The sequence below is a fragment of the Canis lupus genome, chromosome 3 (genome assembly GCF_048164855.1).
Source record: "Canis lupus baileyi chromosome 3, mCanLup2.hap1, whole genome shotgun sequence".
Lineage (NCBI taxonomy): Eukaryota > Metazoa > Chordata > Mammalia > Carnivora > Canidae > Canis > Canis lupus.
Window position 1 is genome coordinate 84,512,487 of NC_132840.1, and position 22,448 is coordinate 84,534,934.

Here is a 22,448-nt window from a genome sequence, read left to right on the forward strand (position 1 = left end):
GGTGGGGGGCGCGGGGCCCGCGCGCGGCGGGAGGGCGGGAGAGAGGCGGGCCCGCGAGGGGCGGGGCGGGGCGGGGCGGGGCGGGGCGGGCCCGGGGAGGCCACACCCTGAAACTACCTGCCCGGGACAGGAAGAGCGAGCGCGAGAGGACCGCCGGCGGCCGCACGCGGGGCTGCGACCGGAACTCGGCTCGGCCTGCGCGCACCCTGCCCCCGCGCCCCCGAGCGCACCCCGCGCCCCCGAGCACCTCCTGCGCGCCCCCCCGCGCCCCCGAGCGCCCCCCGCGCCCCCCCGCGCACCTCGCGCCCCCTGCGCCCCCCCGCGCACCTGCGCAGCCCCCGCCCGCCCCCGCGCGCCCCCCGCGCGCCCCGCGCCCCCCGCGCGCCCCGAGCGCCCACGGCGATGGCAGGCGGCCGCCCGCGGGGCCCGCGCCGCTGAGACTCGCGACCCGCCACCGGGACCATGAAGAGCAGCCGCGCCCTCAAGGGCGAGCGCGGCCGCCAGGACCTCCGCGCCGGCCTCAAGTACAGCGCGCGGCCCGAGGTGGGCGCGGGGCGCGGGGTCAGGGGCGCGGGGCGGGGGGCGCGGGGGGCGCAGGGGCGGGGCCGCGCCGAGCGCCCCGGGGCCGCGTTGCCCGCTGAGCCCGGCGAGGGCCCCGCTCGGCTGCCCCCGGCCCGGGCGGCCCGGCAGGTGGACTTTCCTGTCGGACGGGTGCCTGCGCCCCGGTCCCCGCCGAGCGGCGCGCTCCGCCCCGGGTCGGGCCAGGCGGGCGTCCGCGGTCCGGCGCTGGGCTCGGGGCGCACGTCGGGGCCGGGCGGAGGCGCCGCGCCCCTGCGGCCCGCGAGGGGGCTCCCGGGGGGCCGGGCCGGTCCGCAGGTGCTGCCGGGGCCGAGGCCGCGGGTGGGGGCTGCGCCCGCGGAGGGTCCCTGGTGCGACCGACCCAGCAGCGAGCCCGGGAGCCCCAGGACGCGGGGGGCCCCCTGAAGGCGGCCCGGCCAGGCCCCCGCACCGTCGCTGAGACCCCGGGCCCCAGGGCTCCCCAGGTCAGGGCGGGCACCGTGGGCGCAGCGGGCGGGGCGCCCTGGGAGGCAGCTTCCTCCCTGCGGCGTCGGGGTCGGTCCCTCCGCAGCGGGTCCGGGACCTCCCGCTGCCCCGCGCTGCGCCGTCGGGCGGCCGGGCCAGACCTCGTAGGTCCCTGAAGCCGGTCTCTCCCCTGTTGGCGGGGTGACCCCGGGAGTTTGCAGAAGACCAGCTCTGGGGGCCGCGGCGGCTAGCCAGACCCCAGAGCGGCTCCCCTGGCCGCCTTGTTTTCTCCACACCTGACTTCCTGTGTGGAAAGAAGCAGCGCAGTCAGGGCGGCCAGCCTGGAGGCCCGGGCCTTCCCGCGCAGCCTCCCTGCTGGAGGCCCATCCACCCCGTGCCCGCCTTTTATTTTCCCTACTGTAAGTGCCGTGTTTACGAATCCTTGATAACTGCCTGCTGGGCCTCTAGCCTCCCGCCTCCGCAGTGGGGGGCCTGCTGTTTGGTGTTTGTTATTTCGGGGCTGGGCTGGGGTTTTTTGGGTTTTTTTTTTCCCCCCTCCACTTCCCTTTCTGGGATTTGCCAGTCTTGGCGCCCAGGGGCGGAGCCTGGGGCTCCTTGCCTCGCTCTGAGCCACCACAGCCAGCTCTCTCTTGTCACCTGCAAGCCCTTGCTTACTTTTCCCCTTGGTCCCTGCCGGTTTGCTCATCTTCTGCGAGGCTCACACATTCCCTCTTCCATCGGGTTCTTCCCTCTTCCCTGATTCTGCGATTTTCCTTCACATGGATCACTCTTTGTCCTCTCTCCTGCCAAGTTCTACTGAACCAGCTCCGAGGCTAGTCCCGGGCCCGGCACTGTTGGAGGGAAGGTTCTCCAAGACAAGATAGCACTGCTTCCCTTAAGGAAGTGACAGTCCCGAGAGTCCTGCTAAGACGTGCAAAAATTTGACGTGATGCAGTGGGTCCTGAAGAAAGTAGCCAACTGTGCCCAAGGCTCACTTCCATGCCTCCAGGAAGGCTTCACGTACTCCTTCCCATCCCATGCCTTAGCAGGAAGCTTGCTCCCTGGATCACCTTGCAGTGTTTGCAGTCAGGGTCTGCAGACTCGGCCTTGACCCGTTCCCCGACCAGGAGGTACAGCTGCTGCCCCTGATTTCACCCCATCAGCAGAGCCCAGCCAGGTCGTGCTGAGCCCCAAAGGGGAACCAGTGCTTTTGAGTTCTGGGTTCTGGCTACTTCCATTCCTGCACGGACGGAGAAGAGTTCTGTCTGGAGGTTCTTGTGTATATGGCAGCATCTTTCCCAAGGACTGTGGCCCTCGCCCCAGCCCAAGCTGTTCCCATCAAGCAGGAAGGGGCCACCTCAGGTTTCCCTACTGTCCCCAGGACCCTGATGTCTGGGGACTGTGTGAGCCTTCCCTGCACGAGAGCAGGTGTGCAGATGCCAACTATCGTGGCCACCAGGAAGAGCCAGGGAGCCTGCCTCACTGAGTGTGGAATATTTGATGGAGCTGTGAAGGTGCCGTGACATCCACTGGTGCCTTCTCGAGTGCCCGCCCTGGGTAGGACTCGTATTCCCTAGGCACATGGAGGCCACGATTGGGAAATCAGGTGTGGGGGGTAGGCTGTGCGGCTCTGGCTGTTCAGAGAGTCATCTCTTTATTAACTAGTCAGACATTCACTCATCCCTGTACCAAATATTTATTAGATACCCACGGCCCGAGCACGCGCCAGGCCAGGCTGGATGATAACAGCGAGAAAGACTCCAGCCATCGAGCCCTTGCTTAAGGCGAAGGCCCAGGGGTTCGGGAGTTCAGTTCTGTGGGTGTGCTAAGTCCTAGACTCCAGAGGAGCCCAGGGCGGGCACTTAGAGACAGCTAACCCACGCTCGAAGGGGCAGGGTAGAGGAGTTGGGGCAAGTAGGCCATTGTGATGTGGTGGCCGGAGTGTCCAGCGTGAAGCCAGGACCCGGTGCCTCCCCTCTGCTGGCCGGTGACCTCAGAGATGTGACCTAATCTTTGGAAGCCTCAGTTTCTGTAACTATGAAATGGGGATGACATGCATGGTATAGACTCGTTGCAAGGATGGAAAGGGACACTTCCCGTCCGAGCCCTCTGTAAGTTGCAGTGTGTAGGTACACAGTTTGGATCTCTGAGCTGGAAGAGGCCTGGTGACAAACAGGAAGGTGGTGTCGTCTTGGTGGGAGGCCCGCGGAGGCCAGGAACCGGGCCGGTGGTGGGGACTGGCCTCCCAGCAGGGCCGGCCTGCGCTGCTGAACGCAGGGGCTCTCTGAGGAGTTTTGGGGAATGAGACCGCTCTTTGCACAGCAGCTTCTATGGGAAAGACCCCCCCCTTTTTTTTTTTTTAAAGATTTTATCCATTTATTCATGAGAGACACACAGAGAGAGAGGCAGAGACACAGGCAGAGGGAGAAGCATGCTCCATGCAGGGAGCCCGATGCGGGACTCGATCCTGGGTCTCCAGGATCAGGCCCTGTGCTGAAGGCGGCGCTAAACTGCTGAGCCACCTGGGCTGCCCAAGGAAGACCCTTCTATGGAAAGGAAATGTGTGCCCACGACCACTACGACCGATTCCTCATTCCCCTCTTCCTCCTGCCCCCCCACCCCCCTTCAAAACAAAACTTAAAAAAAAACTCCCTCCTTTCTGGGTTCTCTTGAGCACGTGCTGGGCTCTCTCAGAGGCCCGTGTGCCGGGAAGGTGTGCACAGGGGGGCAGGGAGGAGCAGCGAGGTGGGCAGTGATGAACCCAGATGGCTCTTTAGGGGGGACTCGCCCCCCAGGTGCTGTGAATGAACAGGGAGCCTGGCTACTCCAGGGGGGCCTCCCTCCTGCCCTCGGCCCCGGGAAGGCCTGGACCTTCGTGGCCTCATTTGGGAGATGGGAAAACAGGCGGAGAAAGCCACCCTAGCCTGCCGGCTGCCCCAGTCAGAGGCCCGGGCCGTCTAAAGCCGTGGGGACGCCCGTGGGTGGGTCGGCCCCGAGCCGGCTTGCTGGTGGCGGCGCCACATCCTCACCCCACCTGAGCCTCTCATGCTTTGCTCCCAGGGCAGGTGGCGGTCTGTGCTGCGGTGGCCGGTGGCCCCTGGGTGCTGGAGTTCCCGTGGTGTCAGTTCCTCCTGTGGCCTCTGGTTCTGCCCACACTTTTGGCTCATGTCTCTCCCAAGAGAGAAAGTCTGTTCTTAGAGGAAGAGAGTGTGGCCGAGCCCCTCAGCCCAGGGCCACGTCTTCAGGACGGAGTGTTCAGATCACTGCTAGCATCTGTGGGACATATTCCGTGAATCACGCCTCTTAGCAGTATTACTTCCCTTCATAGGTGAGGGAAGTGGGAGCACAGAGAGCTAAGAACTTGCCTGACGTCCGAGTGGGACTGGAATTTGAAGCCTGGTGGTCTGGCTCTGCTTACTCTACTAGACCGCGAGGGTGCCAAGACAGGGCTGTCCGTCCGCGGAGCTCAGGCCCGGCTGGCTTATGACGGGAAAGAATTAGTTTGATTTGGGCAAGAAACTGGATTTCTCCTCCCCTTAGTTGCTTCTGAGATGCTGGGGGCTTACCATGATTACAATGGCCAGCTCGCAGTTGGTAGGTGGCAATGGAAACGCCTGGGCTGCTCAGAATTCTCGCTCAGGCTGGCAGGGGTGAGAAGGTGTCTGCGGTTAGTTCGGAGTTCTCGAACATCAATTGACTCTTTTTCTTTGTTAAGGACTTTCCAGAAGCAGGTCTTTACTAAAATTTCTATCTTGGAATCTAGTATTTTCTGAATTTGCTAAATTCTGCCCAGGGTTAGCAATGGAATCCTTGGGTTCCTTGGGGGCAGTTGGCAAACTGGTCCAAATCTTGGAGCCTTTGTTTCCCTGAGGTGGTGATGTTGGGGGAGAAGTAGAGCAGAATATGGTAACAGCCATTTCTACCCGTCACCGAATAGGTGTATTTCAGCTCATCATCCCTCTCTAGTCTCACACCAACCCTTGGGGGGGTGGGGGGCAGCCCTATTTACAGATGAGAATACTGAGGCTCAGAGGGTTTGCATGATGACCCAAAGGCAATTAGAGGCAGAACAAGGGTTCCAACCCAGATCTGCATGACTTCAAAGCCTAGATCTTAACCGCAAAGCCATTATACAGTTGTATTCCAAAGATGATGGTGATTGATGCACATCCCCAGCAAAATACGGGAACACGTTATTAAGCAGAGAGTGGTGAGCACCAGGCGCCAACCCAAGTCCACAAAAACCTCTTGCACCAAACGCGTCTGGTTTCCCCTTTTGATGAAGTTACTCATTCGGTCGACCAGGAGACTGACGGGAGGTGTGATTTCAACAAGCCTTTGAACAAAATGTGGCTTTATTTATTATACACATGATTATAGCCATGAAGGCAGTTTTAAAATGAAAAAAAGAAAAGACTCACCTACCCAGGCCAGCAAATCTGGTTGTTTACATTTCCCTGGCCTCCTTACAGGCCTTACCATATGCATAGGTTTTATCTAGTTCGTGTTGTGTTCATCTCCTTTGTGTCCGAGGCCTTCTCTCCTATCTGCAGGGTCGTGGCGTCCCCGGGGGCTGGAAGACCAGCGAGGTCTGGAAGATCCGTGTCTGGCTGAACGACCGACCCACCGTGCCTAAGAGGGTCCCTTTGTCACTCTGTGCGGTTAGCCTGGGGGCGGCTCCTAACTCCTGCCTGCCTCCTGTGCCATTTCTTGTTTACCAACAATTCTGATGGAGTCTCGAAACGTTTGCTTATCAGCTTTGTAGATGACACCCTCCTGGGAGGGAAAGGCCAATACCTCGGATGACTTAATTCTGAGTCACTAGGACCTGGACGGCCGGCTTGGTGGGGTGCCAGCAATTGTGTCCATCTGTGTCGGGAGTGAGTGCTGTGCTGGGTGCCCCACCCTAACACTGGAAACAAAACCCACCTGCTCCCACGGTTGGGATGTGAGGAGGAGGCCAAGGAAGAACAAGCAGGGCACCGTAGGAGATCTAGTACGTGGAGTCAACGGCAAGCTTAGTAAGAGCCAGGCCTGTTGTGTGGCTCCCGAAAATGCAAAGTAAATTCCTCCTTCCCCATATTTTTATTTGGTTATACCCTTTAAAATTATCATTTAAAAAAGACTAATAGATACACATTTTTTTAAAAAAAAAATTTAATTTATTTATTCATGAGAAACACAGAGAGAGAGAGAGATTGGCAGAGACACAGGCAGAGGGAGAAGCAAGCTCCGTGCAGGGAGCCTGATGTGGGAATCGATCCTGGGACCCCAGGATCACACCCTGGGCTGAAGGCGGCGCTAAACCGCTGAGCCACCCAGGCTGCCCTAGATACACATTTTTTAAAAAAGATTTTATTTATTCATAAGAGACACAGATTGAGAGGGGCAGAGACACAGGCAGAGGGAGAAGCAGGCTTCCCATGGGAGCCCAATGCGGGACTCGATCCCAGGACCCCGGGATCATGCCCTGAACCGAAGGCAGGTGCTCAACCACTGAGCCACCCAGGCGTCCCTGATAGATACATATTTAAAGAAAATTTGGATAACTCAGATAAATGAAAAGAATTGAGAAAGAGAAAATGCCCTAGAAAGGCATTTTTAATCATTTGGTATTGCCTATGCATTTTTCTAAATGAAACTGCTTTTTAACAGAAAAAAAATAATAAATTACTTTTTTTCTGAATACAAAAGTTAGGAAGGGTTTTTTTTTTTTTTTTAATTTCTTTCTTTGTTTTTATCAAGCAATACAAAAGTATGCAAGGTAGAAAACAAAGTTCCTCTGAAATTCTTTCCTTGGGGTTTTAAAACCCCTGTAAGTAGTTTGGCTTACAATCTCCCAAGGTCTTTTTTAAAAAAAAATTTATTTATTTGAGAGAGTGCAAGTGAGTGCGAGTGGGGAGGTGTGCAGGGGGAGAGGGAGAAGCAGACTCCCCGCTGAGCAGGGAGCCCAGTGCAGAGGGAGGGCTCCATCCCAGGACCCTGAGGTCATGACCTGAGCCGAAGGCAGATGCTTCACCGACTGAGCCCCCCAGGCTGTTTACTCATGTGGATGTTAATATATATGTGATGCATTTTCTCCCCCAAATAGAGTCATAATCTAATTCCTATTCTGCAGCCAAAGCCACGGTCGTAGTCCATCAGTGCATCAAACATGTATTAACTGTCTCAAGCCATGGACTGGAACAAGGCAGCCCTTTTCTCCCATCCTGAAAGAGCAAGTGCTTGGCCTTGAGATGGCAAGAGGCTGGGGCTGGGGGGTGTCTGGGGTGCTAGGGGACCCTGGGGAAGTCACCTGATTAAAACAGAGGGAGGGGCCCCCTGGGGAGCCTCTGGGAGGAGACGTGGGAGGTGAGCTTAGCGGGATGGGAAGTGCCTGTAGGCTTCCTGACCTTGTGTTTTCATCCGACCAACCGTGCATCCTAGAGTTTTCTCGTGGCATTACCTACTCTTTGAAAACCCGGTTTTGATTCCCGTATAAGCTTTCATCAAGTGGACATGTCACCCTTTATGATTACTATTTGTTTTGATTATTTGTGTGTGCTCCCTGAGCCGTTGTTGGGCAGGTAAGGGACCTGGGGCCCCCGGGGAAGGGAGGTGATGGGCCAACGGCCCGTGGGCCCCAGGCTGGTCCACGTTTGAGTTACGCCGCTGGGTTGTGGGCAGTCGTGTCTGGATATGGCAGGCCGAGGCGAGGCCGGAGGTGGCCAGAGGTGACAAACACTTAGTTTGCATAGTCCGCAGGCCACCAGCCAGGCCGGGGAGCAGGGGCCTCCGGGGGCCTGCTCCTCCCGCTCGGTGCCGCCGCGCTGCCCGAGGTTGGCACCCAGGGAAAGCTCCGCTGCCCCAGCGAGGGTGCGCCGGACGGCAGGCGGGATGGCTCCTATGCGCCTCCAAGGACACACCGCGGGGACGCTGCTGAGCGCGCCCTTGGCCTCCAGGGGCCCCCAGGGCCGCGCTGTCCTGCGTGCTGCCACCAGGCTCCTGCCCCCGGACTCTGGCTTTAGGGCCCGCTTTGGGAACCGAGGCGTCCCAGGAGGCGGGGGGGGGCAGGGGGCGCCCCAAGCTTCTGCAGTCTTGGGGCCGCGCGGCAGCGGTGGGAAGGGGGAGGCCGGCCCGTGGCGCCTGCTGCTGTGGATACGACGCAGCGCAAAGCAGCACAAGCCCCGGTGCCCGCGATGACCAAACGATTGTCCAGAGAAGTGTGCAGAGTGAAGGACGCCAGCAATCCCAAAACACTGACGCTGGATGGTTCATTTATGTGCCGGTTTTGAAAGGACAATTCAAGGACAGGAGGATAGATGGACAGGGAGGGGACGGGGAGGAGGCGGCCGTGGTTCCCGAAGGGCGGCGGGACGGATCTTGGTGCTGGACACAGAACCAGCCGTTATCTGGGCTGGTGGCCGGGGGCCCCCCACGCCCGAGATCGGTGCCGTGGAACTTCGAACTCACACTCACAAATGAGCAAAGGAAAAGGAGAAACCCAGATCGCCGGACTGCGTCCGCACTGGGTATCCCAATGCAGCACCTTTCCCCTGGGAGAGGCTGGGCGGAGGGTGTACAGGGGGCTCCCCGTGGTGTTTCTCACACCTGCAGGGGAACCTCGTTCTCTCAGTAACAAAGGCAGTGAGTGCGAAAAGCACGGGCCGAGACGTCAGAAAGCGGGTTCGGTGGGTCGTGGGGGGAAGGATGAGAAGGGCTGCGTGGCGCTGCTCTCGTCTCTCTTGCTTCGTTTCGGGTGTGATCTCTGGCTGTGCAGGTCCTGGCAGAGCCCTGTGCTCCCTGAATCTGGTGACTGCGGGCCGGAGGGGCGACACTGGCTGGGTGGGAAGAGGCTCTCAGGAGAGGACCCAGGTAGGACAGGACCCAGGCCGACTTGGGAGGACAAAGGGCTGAGGGTGGAGTGGGGGCTGCTGGTGGCGTTCTCTCCCACTGATCTGGAATTCTCCGGTGGGATTGCAAAAGACGTTGTGTCCTAGGGGGGCGGGGGTGCATTTAATTGAAGACCAGGAGAGGAAGATGCTGGGAGAGTCCACACTTGGGTGGAGCTGCCCAGCGCAGGTGGCCAGGCTGGGTGACACCGGAGAGATGGGCAGGCTGTCAACAGAACCCTGGGGTGTGGACCAACCATTCTGTCCCCTTCCAGGAGGATGAAGCACGCAGGGGATGCAAGCCCTGGCACCGGGTGATCCCCGGCTGGCCCGGGGTAGGCTACCCAAGCGTGGCTGTGGAAAGAGAGGTCCCTCAGTTGGTCAACCAACCAACCAAACTATGACCTTTGGCCAAGGTCATAGAGGGGGTTGGAGAGAGACGCAGAATGAAGAAGACACTGGGGTACCCTGGCCCCCTAGGACTGCTTGGTCTTAGCATGACAGTGGGGTATCATTGATGCCAAGTGGGCGTACAGGCCACGGGGTGGGGGGAGGCCCCAAGGAGAAAGTCCTGTGGATTAAGATGGTCTGTGGAAGTTCCCTGGAGGGGCTGAGCCTTGGGCTGTGTTTTCAGGGGTGGTGAGGGGAGCGCAGCCATTCTGAGCTGGGCAGGATGGGAGCAGCTTCCTGGCTCCGTACAGGTGTGGGACCCCGCGGCTAGGGGCAAGGTCAGAGGTGGGGGGGTCAGCACCCCTACACCTGTGGCTCAAGGGTGGAAATGCATATACAGAGTTGAGCAAGGCCTCTCACCACTTGGGCCCCAGAAGCAGATAGAGTTTTGCAGAGTTTTTTTTTTTTTTTTTTTTTTTTTTTTAAGATTTATTTATTTATTCATGAGAGACAGAGAGAGAGAGAGAGAGGCAGAGGGAGAAGCAGGCTCCATGCAGGAGCCCGACGTGGGACCCGATCCCGGGACCCTAGGATCACGCCCTGGGCTGAAGATGGCACTAAACCGCTGAGCCACCAGGTGTCCCAGCCATCTGGGTTTTTGATGTTAACCCTCCTTTACCCATTTCCTCATCTGGAAATGCAACCTGATTATAGGAGTTAGAGATAATCTGTATTTAAAATGCCTAAATGGCACAAAGATGTGCAGAAATCATGAATATGCTCGTGGTGGCTCCGCCCTCTCCCCTGAGCTGTGTGGCACGCAGACGACGGGTTGAGAGCCCTGGCAACTGTCCAGGTGTCCCCAGAGCCCCGTGAGCCTTGGCCGCCTTCCTATAGCCGCCCAGGAAGGCCTCGGGTGAGGCGTCCTCTAACCGCACGGCTTGGAAACCGGTCACAGTCCTTGAGGGCAGCTTTTCAAGGAATAGTCTGGACACCTTCTGGGTCCTGAGGCTACTTGAGCCAGTCTGCTCATTATTTTATTATTTTGAGGTTCTGCAAATAATTGCATTTGAAATGGATTTTTTAAAAGATTTATCTGTTTATTTGAGGGAGAGGAGGGGCAGAGGGAGAGAGAATCTCCAAGCAGACCCACTGTGGAGCTGGATCCCAGGACCCCGAGATCATGAAATCAAGAGTTGGCCACTCAAGCGACTGAGCCCCCTAGGTGACCCTGAGATTTTTTTAAAAAAGATTTTATTTATTTATTCATGAGAGACAGGCAGAGGGAGAAGCAGGCTTCTCGTGGGGAGCCCAATTCAGGACTCGATCCCAGGACCCCAGGGTCACGCCCTGAGCCAAAGGCAGATGCTCCACCACTGAAACCACTGAGCCACCCAGGCGTCCCTGAGATATGTTTTAATGTTTTAAAAACATGTTTTGGAAATGACTGGAAACCTGAAGTGTAGACGGAGGCCTAGAATGTAAATAGGTGGCAGACTTGATGGCTTTGCTAGGTGAGTCTCCTCTGGGCTGTGAGGGTGCGGAGGTCCCTAGGAGGGCTTGCTTCTCTCCCCCAGGCCACTCCCTGCCTTCCTCAGACGAGGGGAGGGGGGATGGGAGCCAGGTGGGAGCAGGACGGCTTCCTGGTGCCTTTGGCCCTGGGCGAGTGGCAAGAGGGCAGGGGCCATGGGCTACGGTTGAGGCCGCATGGTGTTTTTGTTTCATCGTAATGTTTGAACTTGAACTCCAGCCGTTCCCCCAGACGGGAGGGAGGAATGGGCCTCGGTCGCTTTAGGCAGGTGGATGGACTGTGGGCGGAGAAATGAAAATCGAAGGGCGATAGTAGGTAGGCCTCTGTCATTAGCAGGAATCAGCTAATTACGTTTTACAACACCTCTACTTAGAAGGTGCAAGGGGTTATTAACCTACTTTTCAGAGGGGAAGACTGAGGCACAGTGAGAAGTATTTGCCCCAGGGGCTCGGGGTTCCCAGGCCTGACCCCTAATCCCGGTGATAACCAGCCCAACCCCGCAAAAAGGAAAGAAGGGATTTGTATCAGGTGGTCCTGCCCTCAGTCCGTTTGATGTCACCTTACGGGGTCTCGCTGCAGGTGCATGTGGTCCCCGGGCCACGGCTGTGTGCGCAGGGTCTGGGCGGTGCAGGGAGCCGAAGGGGACACAGCGTGACCCCCGCAGTAGCCAGCCGCGGGCCTGCGAGGCCTACTGAGTTTCTGCGCAGACAGAGCAGCCACAGTGGCTGAGTCAGGACCCGGGGACTTCCCCTCCCGCTCGGACCAGGTGGGCAGAGTAGTGATGGACTTCCTTGAGCAGATACTGTTGGCTCTGGGTCAGCTTTTTGCTCCCCTGGATGGCCTGAGGTCACAGATCCGCACGTAATTCTGGATCCTCCTCAGGGCCCGAAGCCTCACCCATTTCCCAGCAGCTGAAGACAGGGACGGGGTCAAAGGGCAAGAGTAAGAGGGCTGGTCACCCAGAGGGCGGGAGGGTTTAGGGAGTCCACTCGGGGCTGGGCAGGCCTCAGGGACCTCAGGGCGACACTGAGCCCCTCTGTGGGACCCTGCGTGGGGGGTCCCGGGGCAAGACGCAGGGCGCAGCCCCACAGGGCAGGTTCCTTGCCCGCAGTTGGTTGCTTAAAATAGGGTGGGCGGTGGGGGCCTCTGGGTGGGGGGGGGCTCAGGGTGGGGGGGGGGCTCGGGGTGGTGGGCTGGGCTCTCCAGGGTGGGTTCCTAGGAGGAAGCCCCCGAAGAACCGGGGTGTTGGGGGGATGGGGGATGGGGGGTCTGTTCAGCTTCCCGACGGCTCCCCCCCCCCCCCCGCCGGCCCTGCAGCCTCAGACCGTCCAGCGGGCCTGGCACGAGCCGCGGGCAAGCACCGTGTCTGCTCCACTTTATTCTACTGTTCTTCGCGGCCCCACGGGTCTGGGAAACGCCGAAGTGGTGCGAGCACGGGAACCGTCGCCCCCCGTGGGTTTCCCGCGACGCCAGCTTCCGTGGGATCACTCGCCACAGCTTGGAGAGCAGGGCAGGTGGAGGCTTTGAGCGCGGGCTTTCTCCCCCTTCTCTTTTGTCCCCTCGGTCATCCTGTGATGAACAAATCCGGTGTCCTCTCTGTGCCGGTGAAGTCCCTGGGCGCGCGCTGGCTGTCCCCGTCCGCGGCCGCCGGGGCTGGAGAGAGCCCAGCTCAGTAGGGACCCACCTCCCTGCGAAATCAGCGTCACCTCTGCTGTGTCTGCTGGGTGTGTCCGTGCTCAGCGTGTCCAGGGTGACACACTCAGTGCTGGGGTTTAGAGGTCATTCCTTGCTCTGTCGTCTCAGGCGGCTTGGAGCCGTGCTCTGTTTCTGGGGACTTCGGCCAGGCTCTGACCCCAACGGGCATCGGGGTGGCCCCGAGAGTTCCGCGGGCTTTGTCTTGCTCCCAGCCAAGGAGGGCATCTTCGAGTGCTCCAGAACACTCCTCACTTTGGAAAACCACCGCAGAGGCTCAGATTGTCCTCTCCTGCTTGAACGATCGGAGGGACATTCACATGACTGGGGTGGTGGCGATGACATCATGGATGGAGGTGGGATCCATCTCCCCTGGTGGTGGGCACACTAGTCCGCGGAGCTGTGGGTGAAGAGTGTGTGTCGCAAGTCAGCGACGGAGCTGGCAGTGGCACGTGAAGCCGGCCACCCTTGTCCTCGTCTCGGGACTGAGCAAAACACCTGTGTCTCCATCCAGTGACTTCACCTCTGCCCCTTGATCTTGATCTTCAGCAGCAGAAGCAGATTACCAGGCGTTGTGTAATGTCATCCCACGACTCCAAGTGACTGCTTCAGTGTTTAGTTTCATACCCTGCCTTCCCATCAGGTCACACCCGACCGTCACCAAATGAGGAACAATCTCCAGGAAAAAAAAAAAAAGTCTGGCAGATTTCTGGATGATTCATTTTTCTCTCCATCTGCTCTGATTGAAATCTTGTGTAGATTTTTGGATAGTCAGTATTATTTTTGCTGTTTATAAATGTATGCATTTACCAGTTGCTTTTCTCTAGTAAAGACCACATTCCAAGCTGCCAGAGGCAAGTTCTGGCTTAGGGTTTGCGGGTCCCTGCAGCCCGGGGGAGGGTCCGGGAGAGTTGGAGCTGATGACAGGGGACCCAGGAGAAGGTTCCTTTCAAAGTGGAAGGACTTTTTTGGTTGACTTGGACACCAAGTTTTGTTTGCTTAGCAGTTAGTTTTCAATTCTGGGGAGATTTTTACTGGATGGGAGTCAGGTGACTGCAGGAGTCTTTCCTATATCATCAAATACCTTCTGTAAGTCATTTTCTTTTCTTTCTTTCTTTCTTTTTTTTTAAGATTTTATTTATTTATTTGAAAGGTGGGGGGACGCCTGGGTGGCTCAGCGGTTGAGCGCCTCCCTCGATCCTCCAGGATCGAGTCCCACATCGGGCTCCCTGCATGGAGCCTGCTTCTTCCTCTGCTGTGTTTCTGCCTCTCTCTCTCTGTCTCATGAATAAATAAATAAAATGTTAAAAAAACAAAAAAACAAAAAACAGAGAGAACATAAGCAGGCGGAGGGGCTGAAGGAGGGAGAGAAGCAGGCTCCCCATTGAGCAAAGAGTCCCCTGCAGGGCTCGATCCCAGGACCTCAAGATCATGACCTGAGCCACCCAGGCGCCCCAGTCATTTTCTTTGGCATAGTCACTATCCTGGGGGAAGATATGTTTCAATTTGTACTTGTGTGCTTAAAACAACAGAAAGTAAATATTCTTCAAGGCTTACACACCCTCCCTCCTGATTTTCTGGCCTCTGCCCCCTGTTTCCTCCAGGACGTTGGATGGAAAAAGGGGTAATGTGATCTTGTCTGTGCAACCCATCGCTTGGGTTCTCCCCCTCCGACCCTCTACGTTTCACTGTGTGTGGGCTTCAGGCCTTTCTGGGCATCTGTCCTTCGGGAAATCATTCCTTGCTCTCTTGTCGGAGCTGGCCTTTGAGCCCTGCTGTGTTTCTAGGGACTCTGGCCGTGATCCGACTTGAGCTGGCTGGTGGAATTGGCCCTGAGAGTTATGGGGCCTCTGTCTCTGTTCATAAGCAAGCACCTGGCTTCCCAGCACTGAGTTCTTAGGCGCACCTGCTGATGTATTTACTCTTATGAAAGAGAGAAAGGAGAGGCGGAAGCAGGCACTGGCACGCTTTGTCTTCCGTTAGCTTTATGGCCCTGCAGAGAGATTGTTATGTACGGAGAGATGGTTACGGATGCACTTGAGACCTAGTGGGTGGGAACTCCCTGCCACCTCCTCCTCTGGAGGCTGATGGACTGTGTGCAGGCCTGAAACCCCGTTTAGGGTTGAAGGATGTGGCTCTTATCTCAACTTTGCTGCTTTACTGACCTCACTGGCTTTGTGACTTTGGACAGGACACTCCCTCTCTGTCAGCCTCAGTTCCTTATCAATAAAGTGACTAGGTTAGGCAGGGTGATCCCTCGTATGCCTAAGAATGGAACTGAGAGTAGTTGTAAAAGGCAGCCGTCCAGTTACTGATTAAACAGCAGGTCTGGGCTGACTGGAGACCCAGCAGGGGGAACCAGGGCCCTGCCATTGAGCCAGTCCCAGTGCTGACAGCTTTGCTCTATAGCAAGGCTGGGGGTGGCCCCTGGGGTGCACTGTCCATGCTGTCAGCCACTTTCCCCTTCCCAAGGAACTTGCTTTCCGTTTCCCTTAACACCTGCTTCCTGAATTCCTGAAACTGCTCTCATTGGGAGGCAGAAAAACAGGGTCAAATCTGGGTCTGCCACCAAGAGGCTGCGTGATCTTGCAGTCATCATGTCTCCCTGCCTTATCTATAGAGTGGGAGTGATGGCACCAGTCATGAATGATTCCAGGATTGTGAGAGTCATGTAAGAAAAAAGAGTGCAGCTACTCTGAAAATTGAAAATAAACTTAATAAGCTATTATTTTGTTACATTTCGTCTAACATATGCAAACATATAGTTTATCCAAAGAGCCTAGCCAAAACCTTACTATTTTTTTTTTCATTTTAAAACATGATTAGACTACCAAGGACTATTGGGCATTTAATGAAAATCTATACCCTGAAAGAGAGAGGCAAAGACAAAGTTCTGAATGTAAAATAAAATCGAGTTGGTATCCTAAGAAAGAGCAAGAATGTAGTGCATTCATAAGATAAGAAAAGGCTGCTCTAAAAAGTAACCATCAAAGAATAAAACATCATTCTTGGAAATGAAATACATGATTTTTTTTAAAGGTTTATTGCTTTTATAATAAGGCTTGAGATTGGGTGACATTGGTCCTCCAATTTTGTTCTTCTTCTTCAGAGTATTTTGCATTTCCATATGAATTTCAGAAGCAATTTATCAATTTCTCCAAAAGCCTGCTGAGGTTTTTTATTATTATTATTATTATCTGATCTATTAACCAATGTTTCTTTTCTTTTTAAAAAAATTTTATTTATTTATTTGAGAGAGAACACGAGACAAGGGGAGAGGGAGGGGCGGAGGCAGAGGGAGAAGCAGGTTCCCTGCTGATCAAGGAGCCCGACAGGGGGCTTAATCCCCAGGACCCTGGGATCATGACCTGAGCCAAAGGCAGATGCTTAACCAGGAGTCACCCAGGAGCCCTGAGCCTGCTGAGATTTTGATCAAGATTATATTAATATCTAAAAAAAAAAAAAAAAAAAGATTATATTAATATCTAGATGAATTTGAGGAGAATAGACAAGTATATCGCGTCCTCCAATCCATGAACATGGGATATTACTTGATTTATTTAAGTCTTTTAAAATTTCTCTCAGTACTGTTTTGTATTTTTTAGGGTTCAGGTCTTGTATATATCTTGTCAGATTTATCTCCTAAGTATTTCATATTGTTGATGTTATTGTAAATGGCATTTAAAAAATTTTAAATTTCCAATTGGTCATTGTTATTATCATTGTTATTATGTTGAAATACAATTGATTTTTTTGTGTATTAATCTTTTTAATTTCTGTGTATCCTGCAACCTGGCTACACTCACTGAATATTTCAATAGCTTTTTTGACTTACAAAGCTACAGTAGTGAAGATGATATCATATTAGCATAAACACACATAAATGGATCCATGGAGCCAAATGGAGTCTGGAAATAGACCCACAAATATATGAACAATGGATTTTTTAAAAAAAATTTTAAACTTTTTTATTTTCTAAGTAAGCTCTATCTCCAACATGGGGCTTGAACTCATGACTCTGAGATCAAGAGTTGCATGCTCTACCAACTGAGCCAGCCAGGCACTGCCTTGGGCAACTGATTTTTTTTTTTAAGATTTATTTATTTATTTGCCACACAGAGAGAGCACAAGCAGGGGGAACTGACTGGTTTTTGATAAAGGTGCAGAGACAACTCAGTAGACAAAGGATGGTCTGTGCAACAAATTATAGTGGGGCAATTGGATATCTGTATAAAAAAGAAACAAAAAAAGGAAAGGAAAAAGAGAAAAAAAAGAACTTTTATCTATACCTTGCACCAAATAAAAAATTTTAAAACTCAAATTGGGTTATAGGCCCAAATGTAAATCTAAAACTGTAAAACTGTTGGAAGAAAACATTGGAGAAAATCTTTGGTGTTTTGGATTAGGCAAAGATTTCTTAGCTACAACACCAAAATCACAATCCATAGACGAAAACTTGACAAATTGAACTTCATCAAAATGAAAAACTTCTCTTCTTCAAAAGACTCTATTAAGAGAATGAAAATACAAGCTGCAGACTAGGAGAAAAATCTTTGCAAATTATATATCTGTTAAATGACTTGTAACCAGAATATATGGAAAGAACTCTCAAAACTCAGTAATATGAAGATAAGCAAACCAACTTTAAAAACTAGAGGAAAGGGCGCCTGGGTGACTCAGTTGGTTAAGCAGCTGCCTTTGGCTCAAGTCATGATTCCAGGGTCCTGGGGTTGAACCTCATGTTGGGCTCTGCTCCATGGGGTGCCTGCTTCTCCACCTGCTTGTGCTCTCTCTCTCTCTCGAATGAATAAATAAAAATCTTTAAAAAAAAAAATCAGGGAAAGATTTGAAAAGACACTTCCCCGAAGAAGACAAACCGATGGTAATTAAGCACATGAAAAGATGCTCAACATCATTAGTCATTAGGGAAAAGCATCTTAAGACCACAGTGAGATACCACTATATATCTATTAGAATGGCTAAAATGAAAAACATTGACCATACCAAATGTTGGTTAGGATGTGGACAATGGGAGTCCTTGCACGCTGCTGATGGGAATGTAAAATGATAGAGTCACTTTGGAAAATAGGTTGGTGGCATCTTAAAAAAAAACTAAAAATATACCTGTCCCACAAACTTGCTATTCCACTCGTAGGTATCTATCCAAGAGAAATGAAAGCATATGCCAATAAGAGGATTTGTGCAGGAATGTTTATAGCAGCTTTATTTATAATAGCCTCAAATTAGAAACAACCCAAACGTTTTTCAACAGATGAATAAGTAAATCATTGTACATACATACAATGGGCTACTACTCAAGAATAGAGAGGAATGCACTATTAGCATAATAAACGTAATATCGTGGATGAATTTCAAAATATTGTGCTGAGTAAAAGAGCCCAGACAATAAGGAGTACATGGTACATGCTGAATAATGCCATTTACACAAAGTCCTAGAAAAAAGCAAATTAGTCTTTACTGATAGGAAGCTGATAAGTGGTTGCTTTGGGACTGGAGAGGGAATCAGGGAGGAATGGGAAGGGAGGGCCAAGAGGAAACTTTAGAAGATGACAGATATGTTTATTATCTTGATTGTGGTGATGGTTTCATGGGTGTATATATATATGCCAAGAATTGCACACTTTAAATATGTATAATTTATTTTATGTCAATGATATGTCAGTGAAGCTATTTTTAAAATTCCATAGAAGGTATACAGGAGTAAGTTTTAAAAGTCCCAGAATAGAACCAAATGACAAAGAAATGTAAAATATGAGAGAAGAGAAAAAACACCAGGGAAAGATGCAAAGGATCTACTCTATCCTTGGTGTCCTGAAATTTCATCGTGATATATTCAGCTAAGTGTGCTTTTTCATTTATCTTTCTTACTATTCAGTGGGCCTGTTGAATTTAAAGATATATGCCTCTCCTTAGCTCTTGGAAATATTCTTACAGGGTTCTTTGATAATGTCCTCTATCAGGTTCAGGAATTGGGCTCAGGCTATCAGATAAAGGAGAGCTACGGAAGGGCATTGTTAGGAATCCCCAGATCCCCACTTAGATAGCAAACAAATGTACTCCTACCTCATCAGTCCTCTATAAGGGATGTGAAATTGATTTCTCTAGACTTGAGGATGTTAGGTGCAGAGGAAGGCTGTACGGAGGGGTGAAAAATAGTCAAAGGCCTCTTCTTTCACATATTCCAGAATGCTAGTGGCTGGGTTTAAATCACTCTATCCAGGAGATTAGAAAATTATTTTGTGGAGCAATTAAGTCATCCCATAGAAAAAAAGATAGACATAGTCTAACAGTTGGAAGTGCCTAGTAAAAAAAAAAAAAAAAAAAAAAAGTAGCTCACCACTTAATTGTAGCCTACAGTGAAGTGACTGTGGCAAACCATGCACACAGAGCTTCCAATCAGTCTTTAGGACCTCATTCCTAAATATGAATGAACAATCTAATATCCTTTCTTCAACATGAAAAAGAAAGTCCAAAACAGAGAAAAGGTACTTGACAGCAACACAAAGATGAGAAGATTTTGCATTCAAAGTTCAGAAAACAAGAAAGAGAAAAATTCAGAGAATAAGAAAGAACTCTTGGAAATTAGTTAACAGCAGAAATGAAAAATTCAGTGGAAAAGTTAAACAATGAGGGGGGTGGTGCCTGGCTGGTGTGTGACTCTTGATCTTGGGGTGATGGGTTCGAGCCCCATGTTGGGTGTACAGATTACTTAAAAAAAAAACCCAATGAGATGGATAATAGCGAGAATGTATAAGTAGAGAATCAATATAATAGGAATTGCAGAAAGACTAGAGAAAATGAAGGGGAGGACATAATTTAAGAAATAATACAAGCATACTTTGGAGATGTTGTGGATTCAGTTTCAGGCGATTGCAATAAAGCAAATGGCAAATAAAGCAAGTCAAATGAATTTTTTGGCTTCTTTGTGCTTATAAAAGTTATGCTTACATTATACTGTAGTCTACTAAGTGTACATCATGTCTAAAAAACAATGTACATACCTTAACTTAAAAATACTTTATTATTAAGATATGTCAAACATCATCTGAACTGTCAGTGAATCATAATCACTGATCACATATCACCCTAAGAGATATACTAATAATGAAGAAGTTTGAAGTCTTATGAGAATTAGCAAAATGTGACATGGAAACATGAAGTGAGCAAATGCTATTGGAAAAATGGCACTGAAAGACTTGCTTGACTCATGGTGCCACAAATCTTCAATTAGTAAAAAGTGCATTACCTGTGAAGTGCAATAAAGCAAAGCACAATAAAACAAGGTATGCCTGTACAAGAAAGTTTCCCAGGCTGAAAGATAATGAATCTCCAAATTCAAAGGGCTGGGGGAGAGAGCTCAAGATAATGAAATTTAAAGGCTCAATTTAAAGCACATCCTCAAAGCTTTCAGAGAGGGATAACAAATTATGAATAAGAAACAATGGATTTGTACTGTTCTTGTATTTCTCCAAAGCAAAACTGGGAGCTAAAAAAACAGTGGAGCCTTCAAAATTTTAAGTGAAAATGATATGAAACCTATAGTTCGATACCCAGCCAAACTATCAACAAATGTGCATACAGAGGTAAGGTACTTTCAGAAATGTGCAACATCTCAAAAAAATTTTCCTCTTGAGAAGCTAGTGAAGTGTGTATTCCTCCCAAATGAAGTAATCCAAGAAAGTTGAAGACATGGAATCCAGGGAAGAGTTTTTTTTTTTTTAATATTTTATTTATTTATTCATGAGAGAGAGAGAGAGAGAGAGAGAGAGGCAGAGACACAACAGAGGGAGAAGCAGGCTCCATGCAAGGAGCCTGACGTGGGACTTGATCCTGGGTCTCCAGGATCATGCCCTGGGCTGAAGGCAGATGGTCAACTGCTGAGCCACCCAGGCATCCCTGAGGAATAGGGGTTTTAACAGAAGACGGAGAGGAAGGAAATTCCCTGGATGCTATTGAAGGAAGTTCCAGACAATAGTTATGGGAAAGGACAGAGGAGGGAAGATTCCAGGAAAAAAATGAAGTGAGAGGTTATTTGACAGACTTTCTATATGGAAGATTAGAAGAGTACTGCAGGACTCTAAGATTGTCTAGGAAGCCCTGGGTATATGTTCAAAAGAAATCCAAGTAAATGAATTCTGCAGCAGGGGAAATAAATTAGTTGTACTGGGAAGGAAACAATAAAGAACAATATTTTCAAAGACTAATATGGTTGACCTCTGAACAACACAGTTTGAATTGTGTGGTCCCACTTATATGTGGGTTGTTTTTTTTTTTTTTTAATAAACACAGTTTAGTCCTATTAATGTATTTTCCTTATGAGTTTCTTAACATTGTTTTTTTCTAGCTTACTTTATTGTACAGTATGTAATTCATATAACGTACAAAATATGTGTTAATCAGTAAGCCTTCTGGTCACCAGTAGAGCTATGAGTAGTTTTGAGGGAGTCAAAAGTTATATGTGGATTTTTGACTGTGTCGGGGGTGGACATCTCTAACCCTGCCAGGGTCAGCTGTAATGAAACTATAGAGTATGGATATAATTTTTAAAAAAACAAATTTTAGCCCTATAACTATTGGGGGGGATGGGATATACAAAAGGAAAGAAGGATATGGTTATTATTATTTTTAAATTTTATTTGTTTATTTGACAGAGAGCAAGAGCAAGAGACAGAGCCCAAGCAGCGGGAGAGGCAGGCTCCTCATTGAGCAGGGACCCGATGTGGGGCTCAATCCCACAACCCCTGACATCAGGACCTGAGCTGAAGGCAGATGCTCAACCAGTTGAACCACCCAAAGAAAGAAAGATATTAGAATTCACATGATCATAATAGGAAGTCAGATGATTATATTTTTGAATAGATGAATCAAGAGATAGTGCTATTGGCATATTACCTGGAAATACGGAGATAAATTCCAAAATTAGCAGTTGGTGAAAGCACTTTAAGCGGTCACCTCTGGGGTATGTTTCATTCCTTTTTAAAAACGTATTTTATGGAGACATAATTGACGTGGAACGTTGTGTTGTTTTAAGGGACAGAGCACATTGATTGGATATACTTACACGTTGCGATAGGAGGCCCAGGGTAGGGGCTGTGTTCCTGCTGCAATATTCAAGTCGCAGCAGGAACCAGTTGAGGAACAGAAATAGGAGGACCCAGCGTGGCAAGAATGGGGGAGCTCGGAGTGGTGGAGTTCCCAGACGGTGCTCCCGCGTGACAAGTCCAGCCGTGTCAGTTCCCGCTCGCGGCCGCGTCTGGGGGGTTGGGACGTGGGGGCTCTTGCCTTTGTCACGTCCCCTTTTGGAGTGGGTCACCCATGAGGGGCCGGAGCTCCTCCCCGGGGTTTCGGGCACGCGGAGTGCGTGTCACAGGGCAGGACAGTTTCCTCTTGGCCCTCGGGTGCGTGTGCCCCCTCCCCGCCCCATGTCCTTGTCCTTGCTTCCCTGGCCCTCTCCGGCCCTCTCCGGGAGGAGCCCGGGTAAGCTGCCCTCCCGTTTGTCGCAAGTCTTGCTCTTTCCCGTCCTCGTCCTGGGCGTGAGTGTGGGTGTGGGTTCCCGGAGAGAGGGGCCCCACGTCACCTGGGGATCCCGGACAGGGACTCTTAAGGCGGGAAACAGACGGCGTGTCCCCTGGGCCTGGCGGGCTCCGCCTTATTGCCGAGCTTCCGTGGGGCTGGCCGCGGGGGGGTGGGGGGGGGTTTGCCTCTGTGCACCGCCCGGGGCTGCCCGGCTGGAGGAGGCGACACGCCCTGGTGGCCGGTCGCCCCGCCCCCCCGGGCGTCCACCTGGTCGGGGTGACTCACGGCTGGGCTTAGCCCGCCTGTGTCATTTTGCTGGGACCTGTCAGGTGGAAAGCCCTCCGAGCGTGGCGCCGCTGGCCCGGGGCGCGGGGGCTCCTCCTGGCCCGCTGTCCACGCGGGAG

General features: G+C 51.9%; 1 protein-coding gene across 1 annotated transcript in view; it reads left to right on the plus strand.

Annotated features, from left to right (window-relative positions):
- The first annotated feature begins 385 nt into the window (after nt 1-385).
- Nucleotides 386-22,448, plus strand: part of ST14 (ST14 transmembrane serine protease matriptase) — a 36,224-nt gene continuing 14,161 nt past the window's right edge. The window contains exon 1 of the mRNA XM_072822721.1: nt 386-543. Coding sequence (XP_072678822.1) covers nt 463-543 — 81 coding nt within the window. The 5' untranslated portion in view covers nt 386-462. The remainder of the gene's footprint in view (nt 544-22,448) is intronic.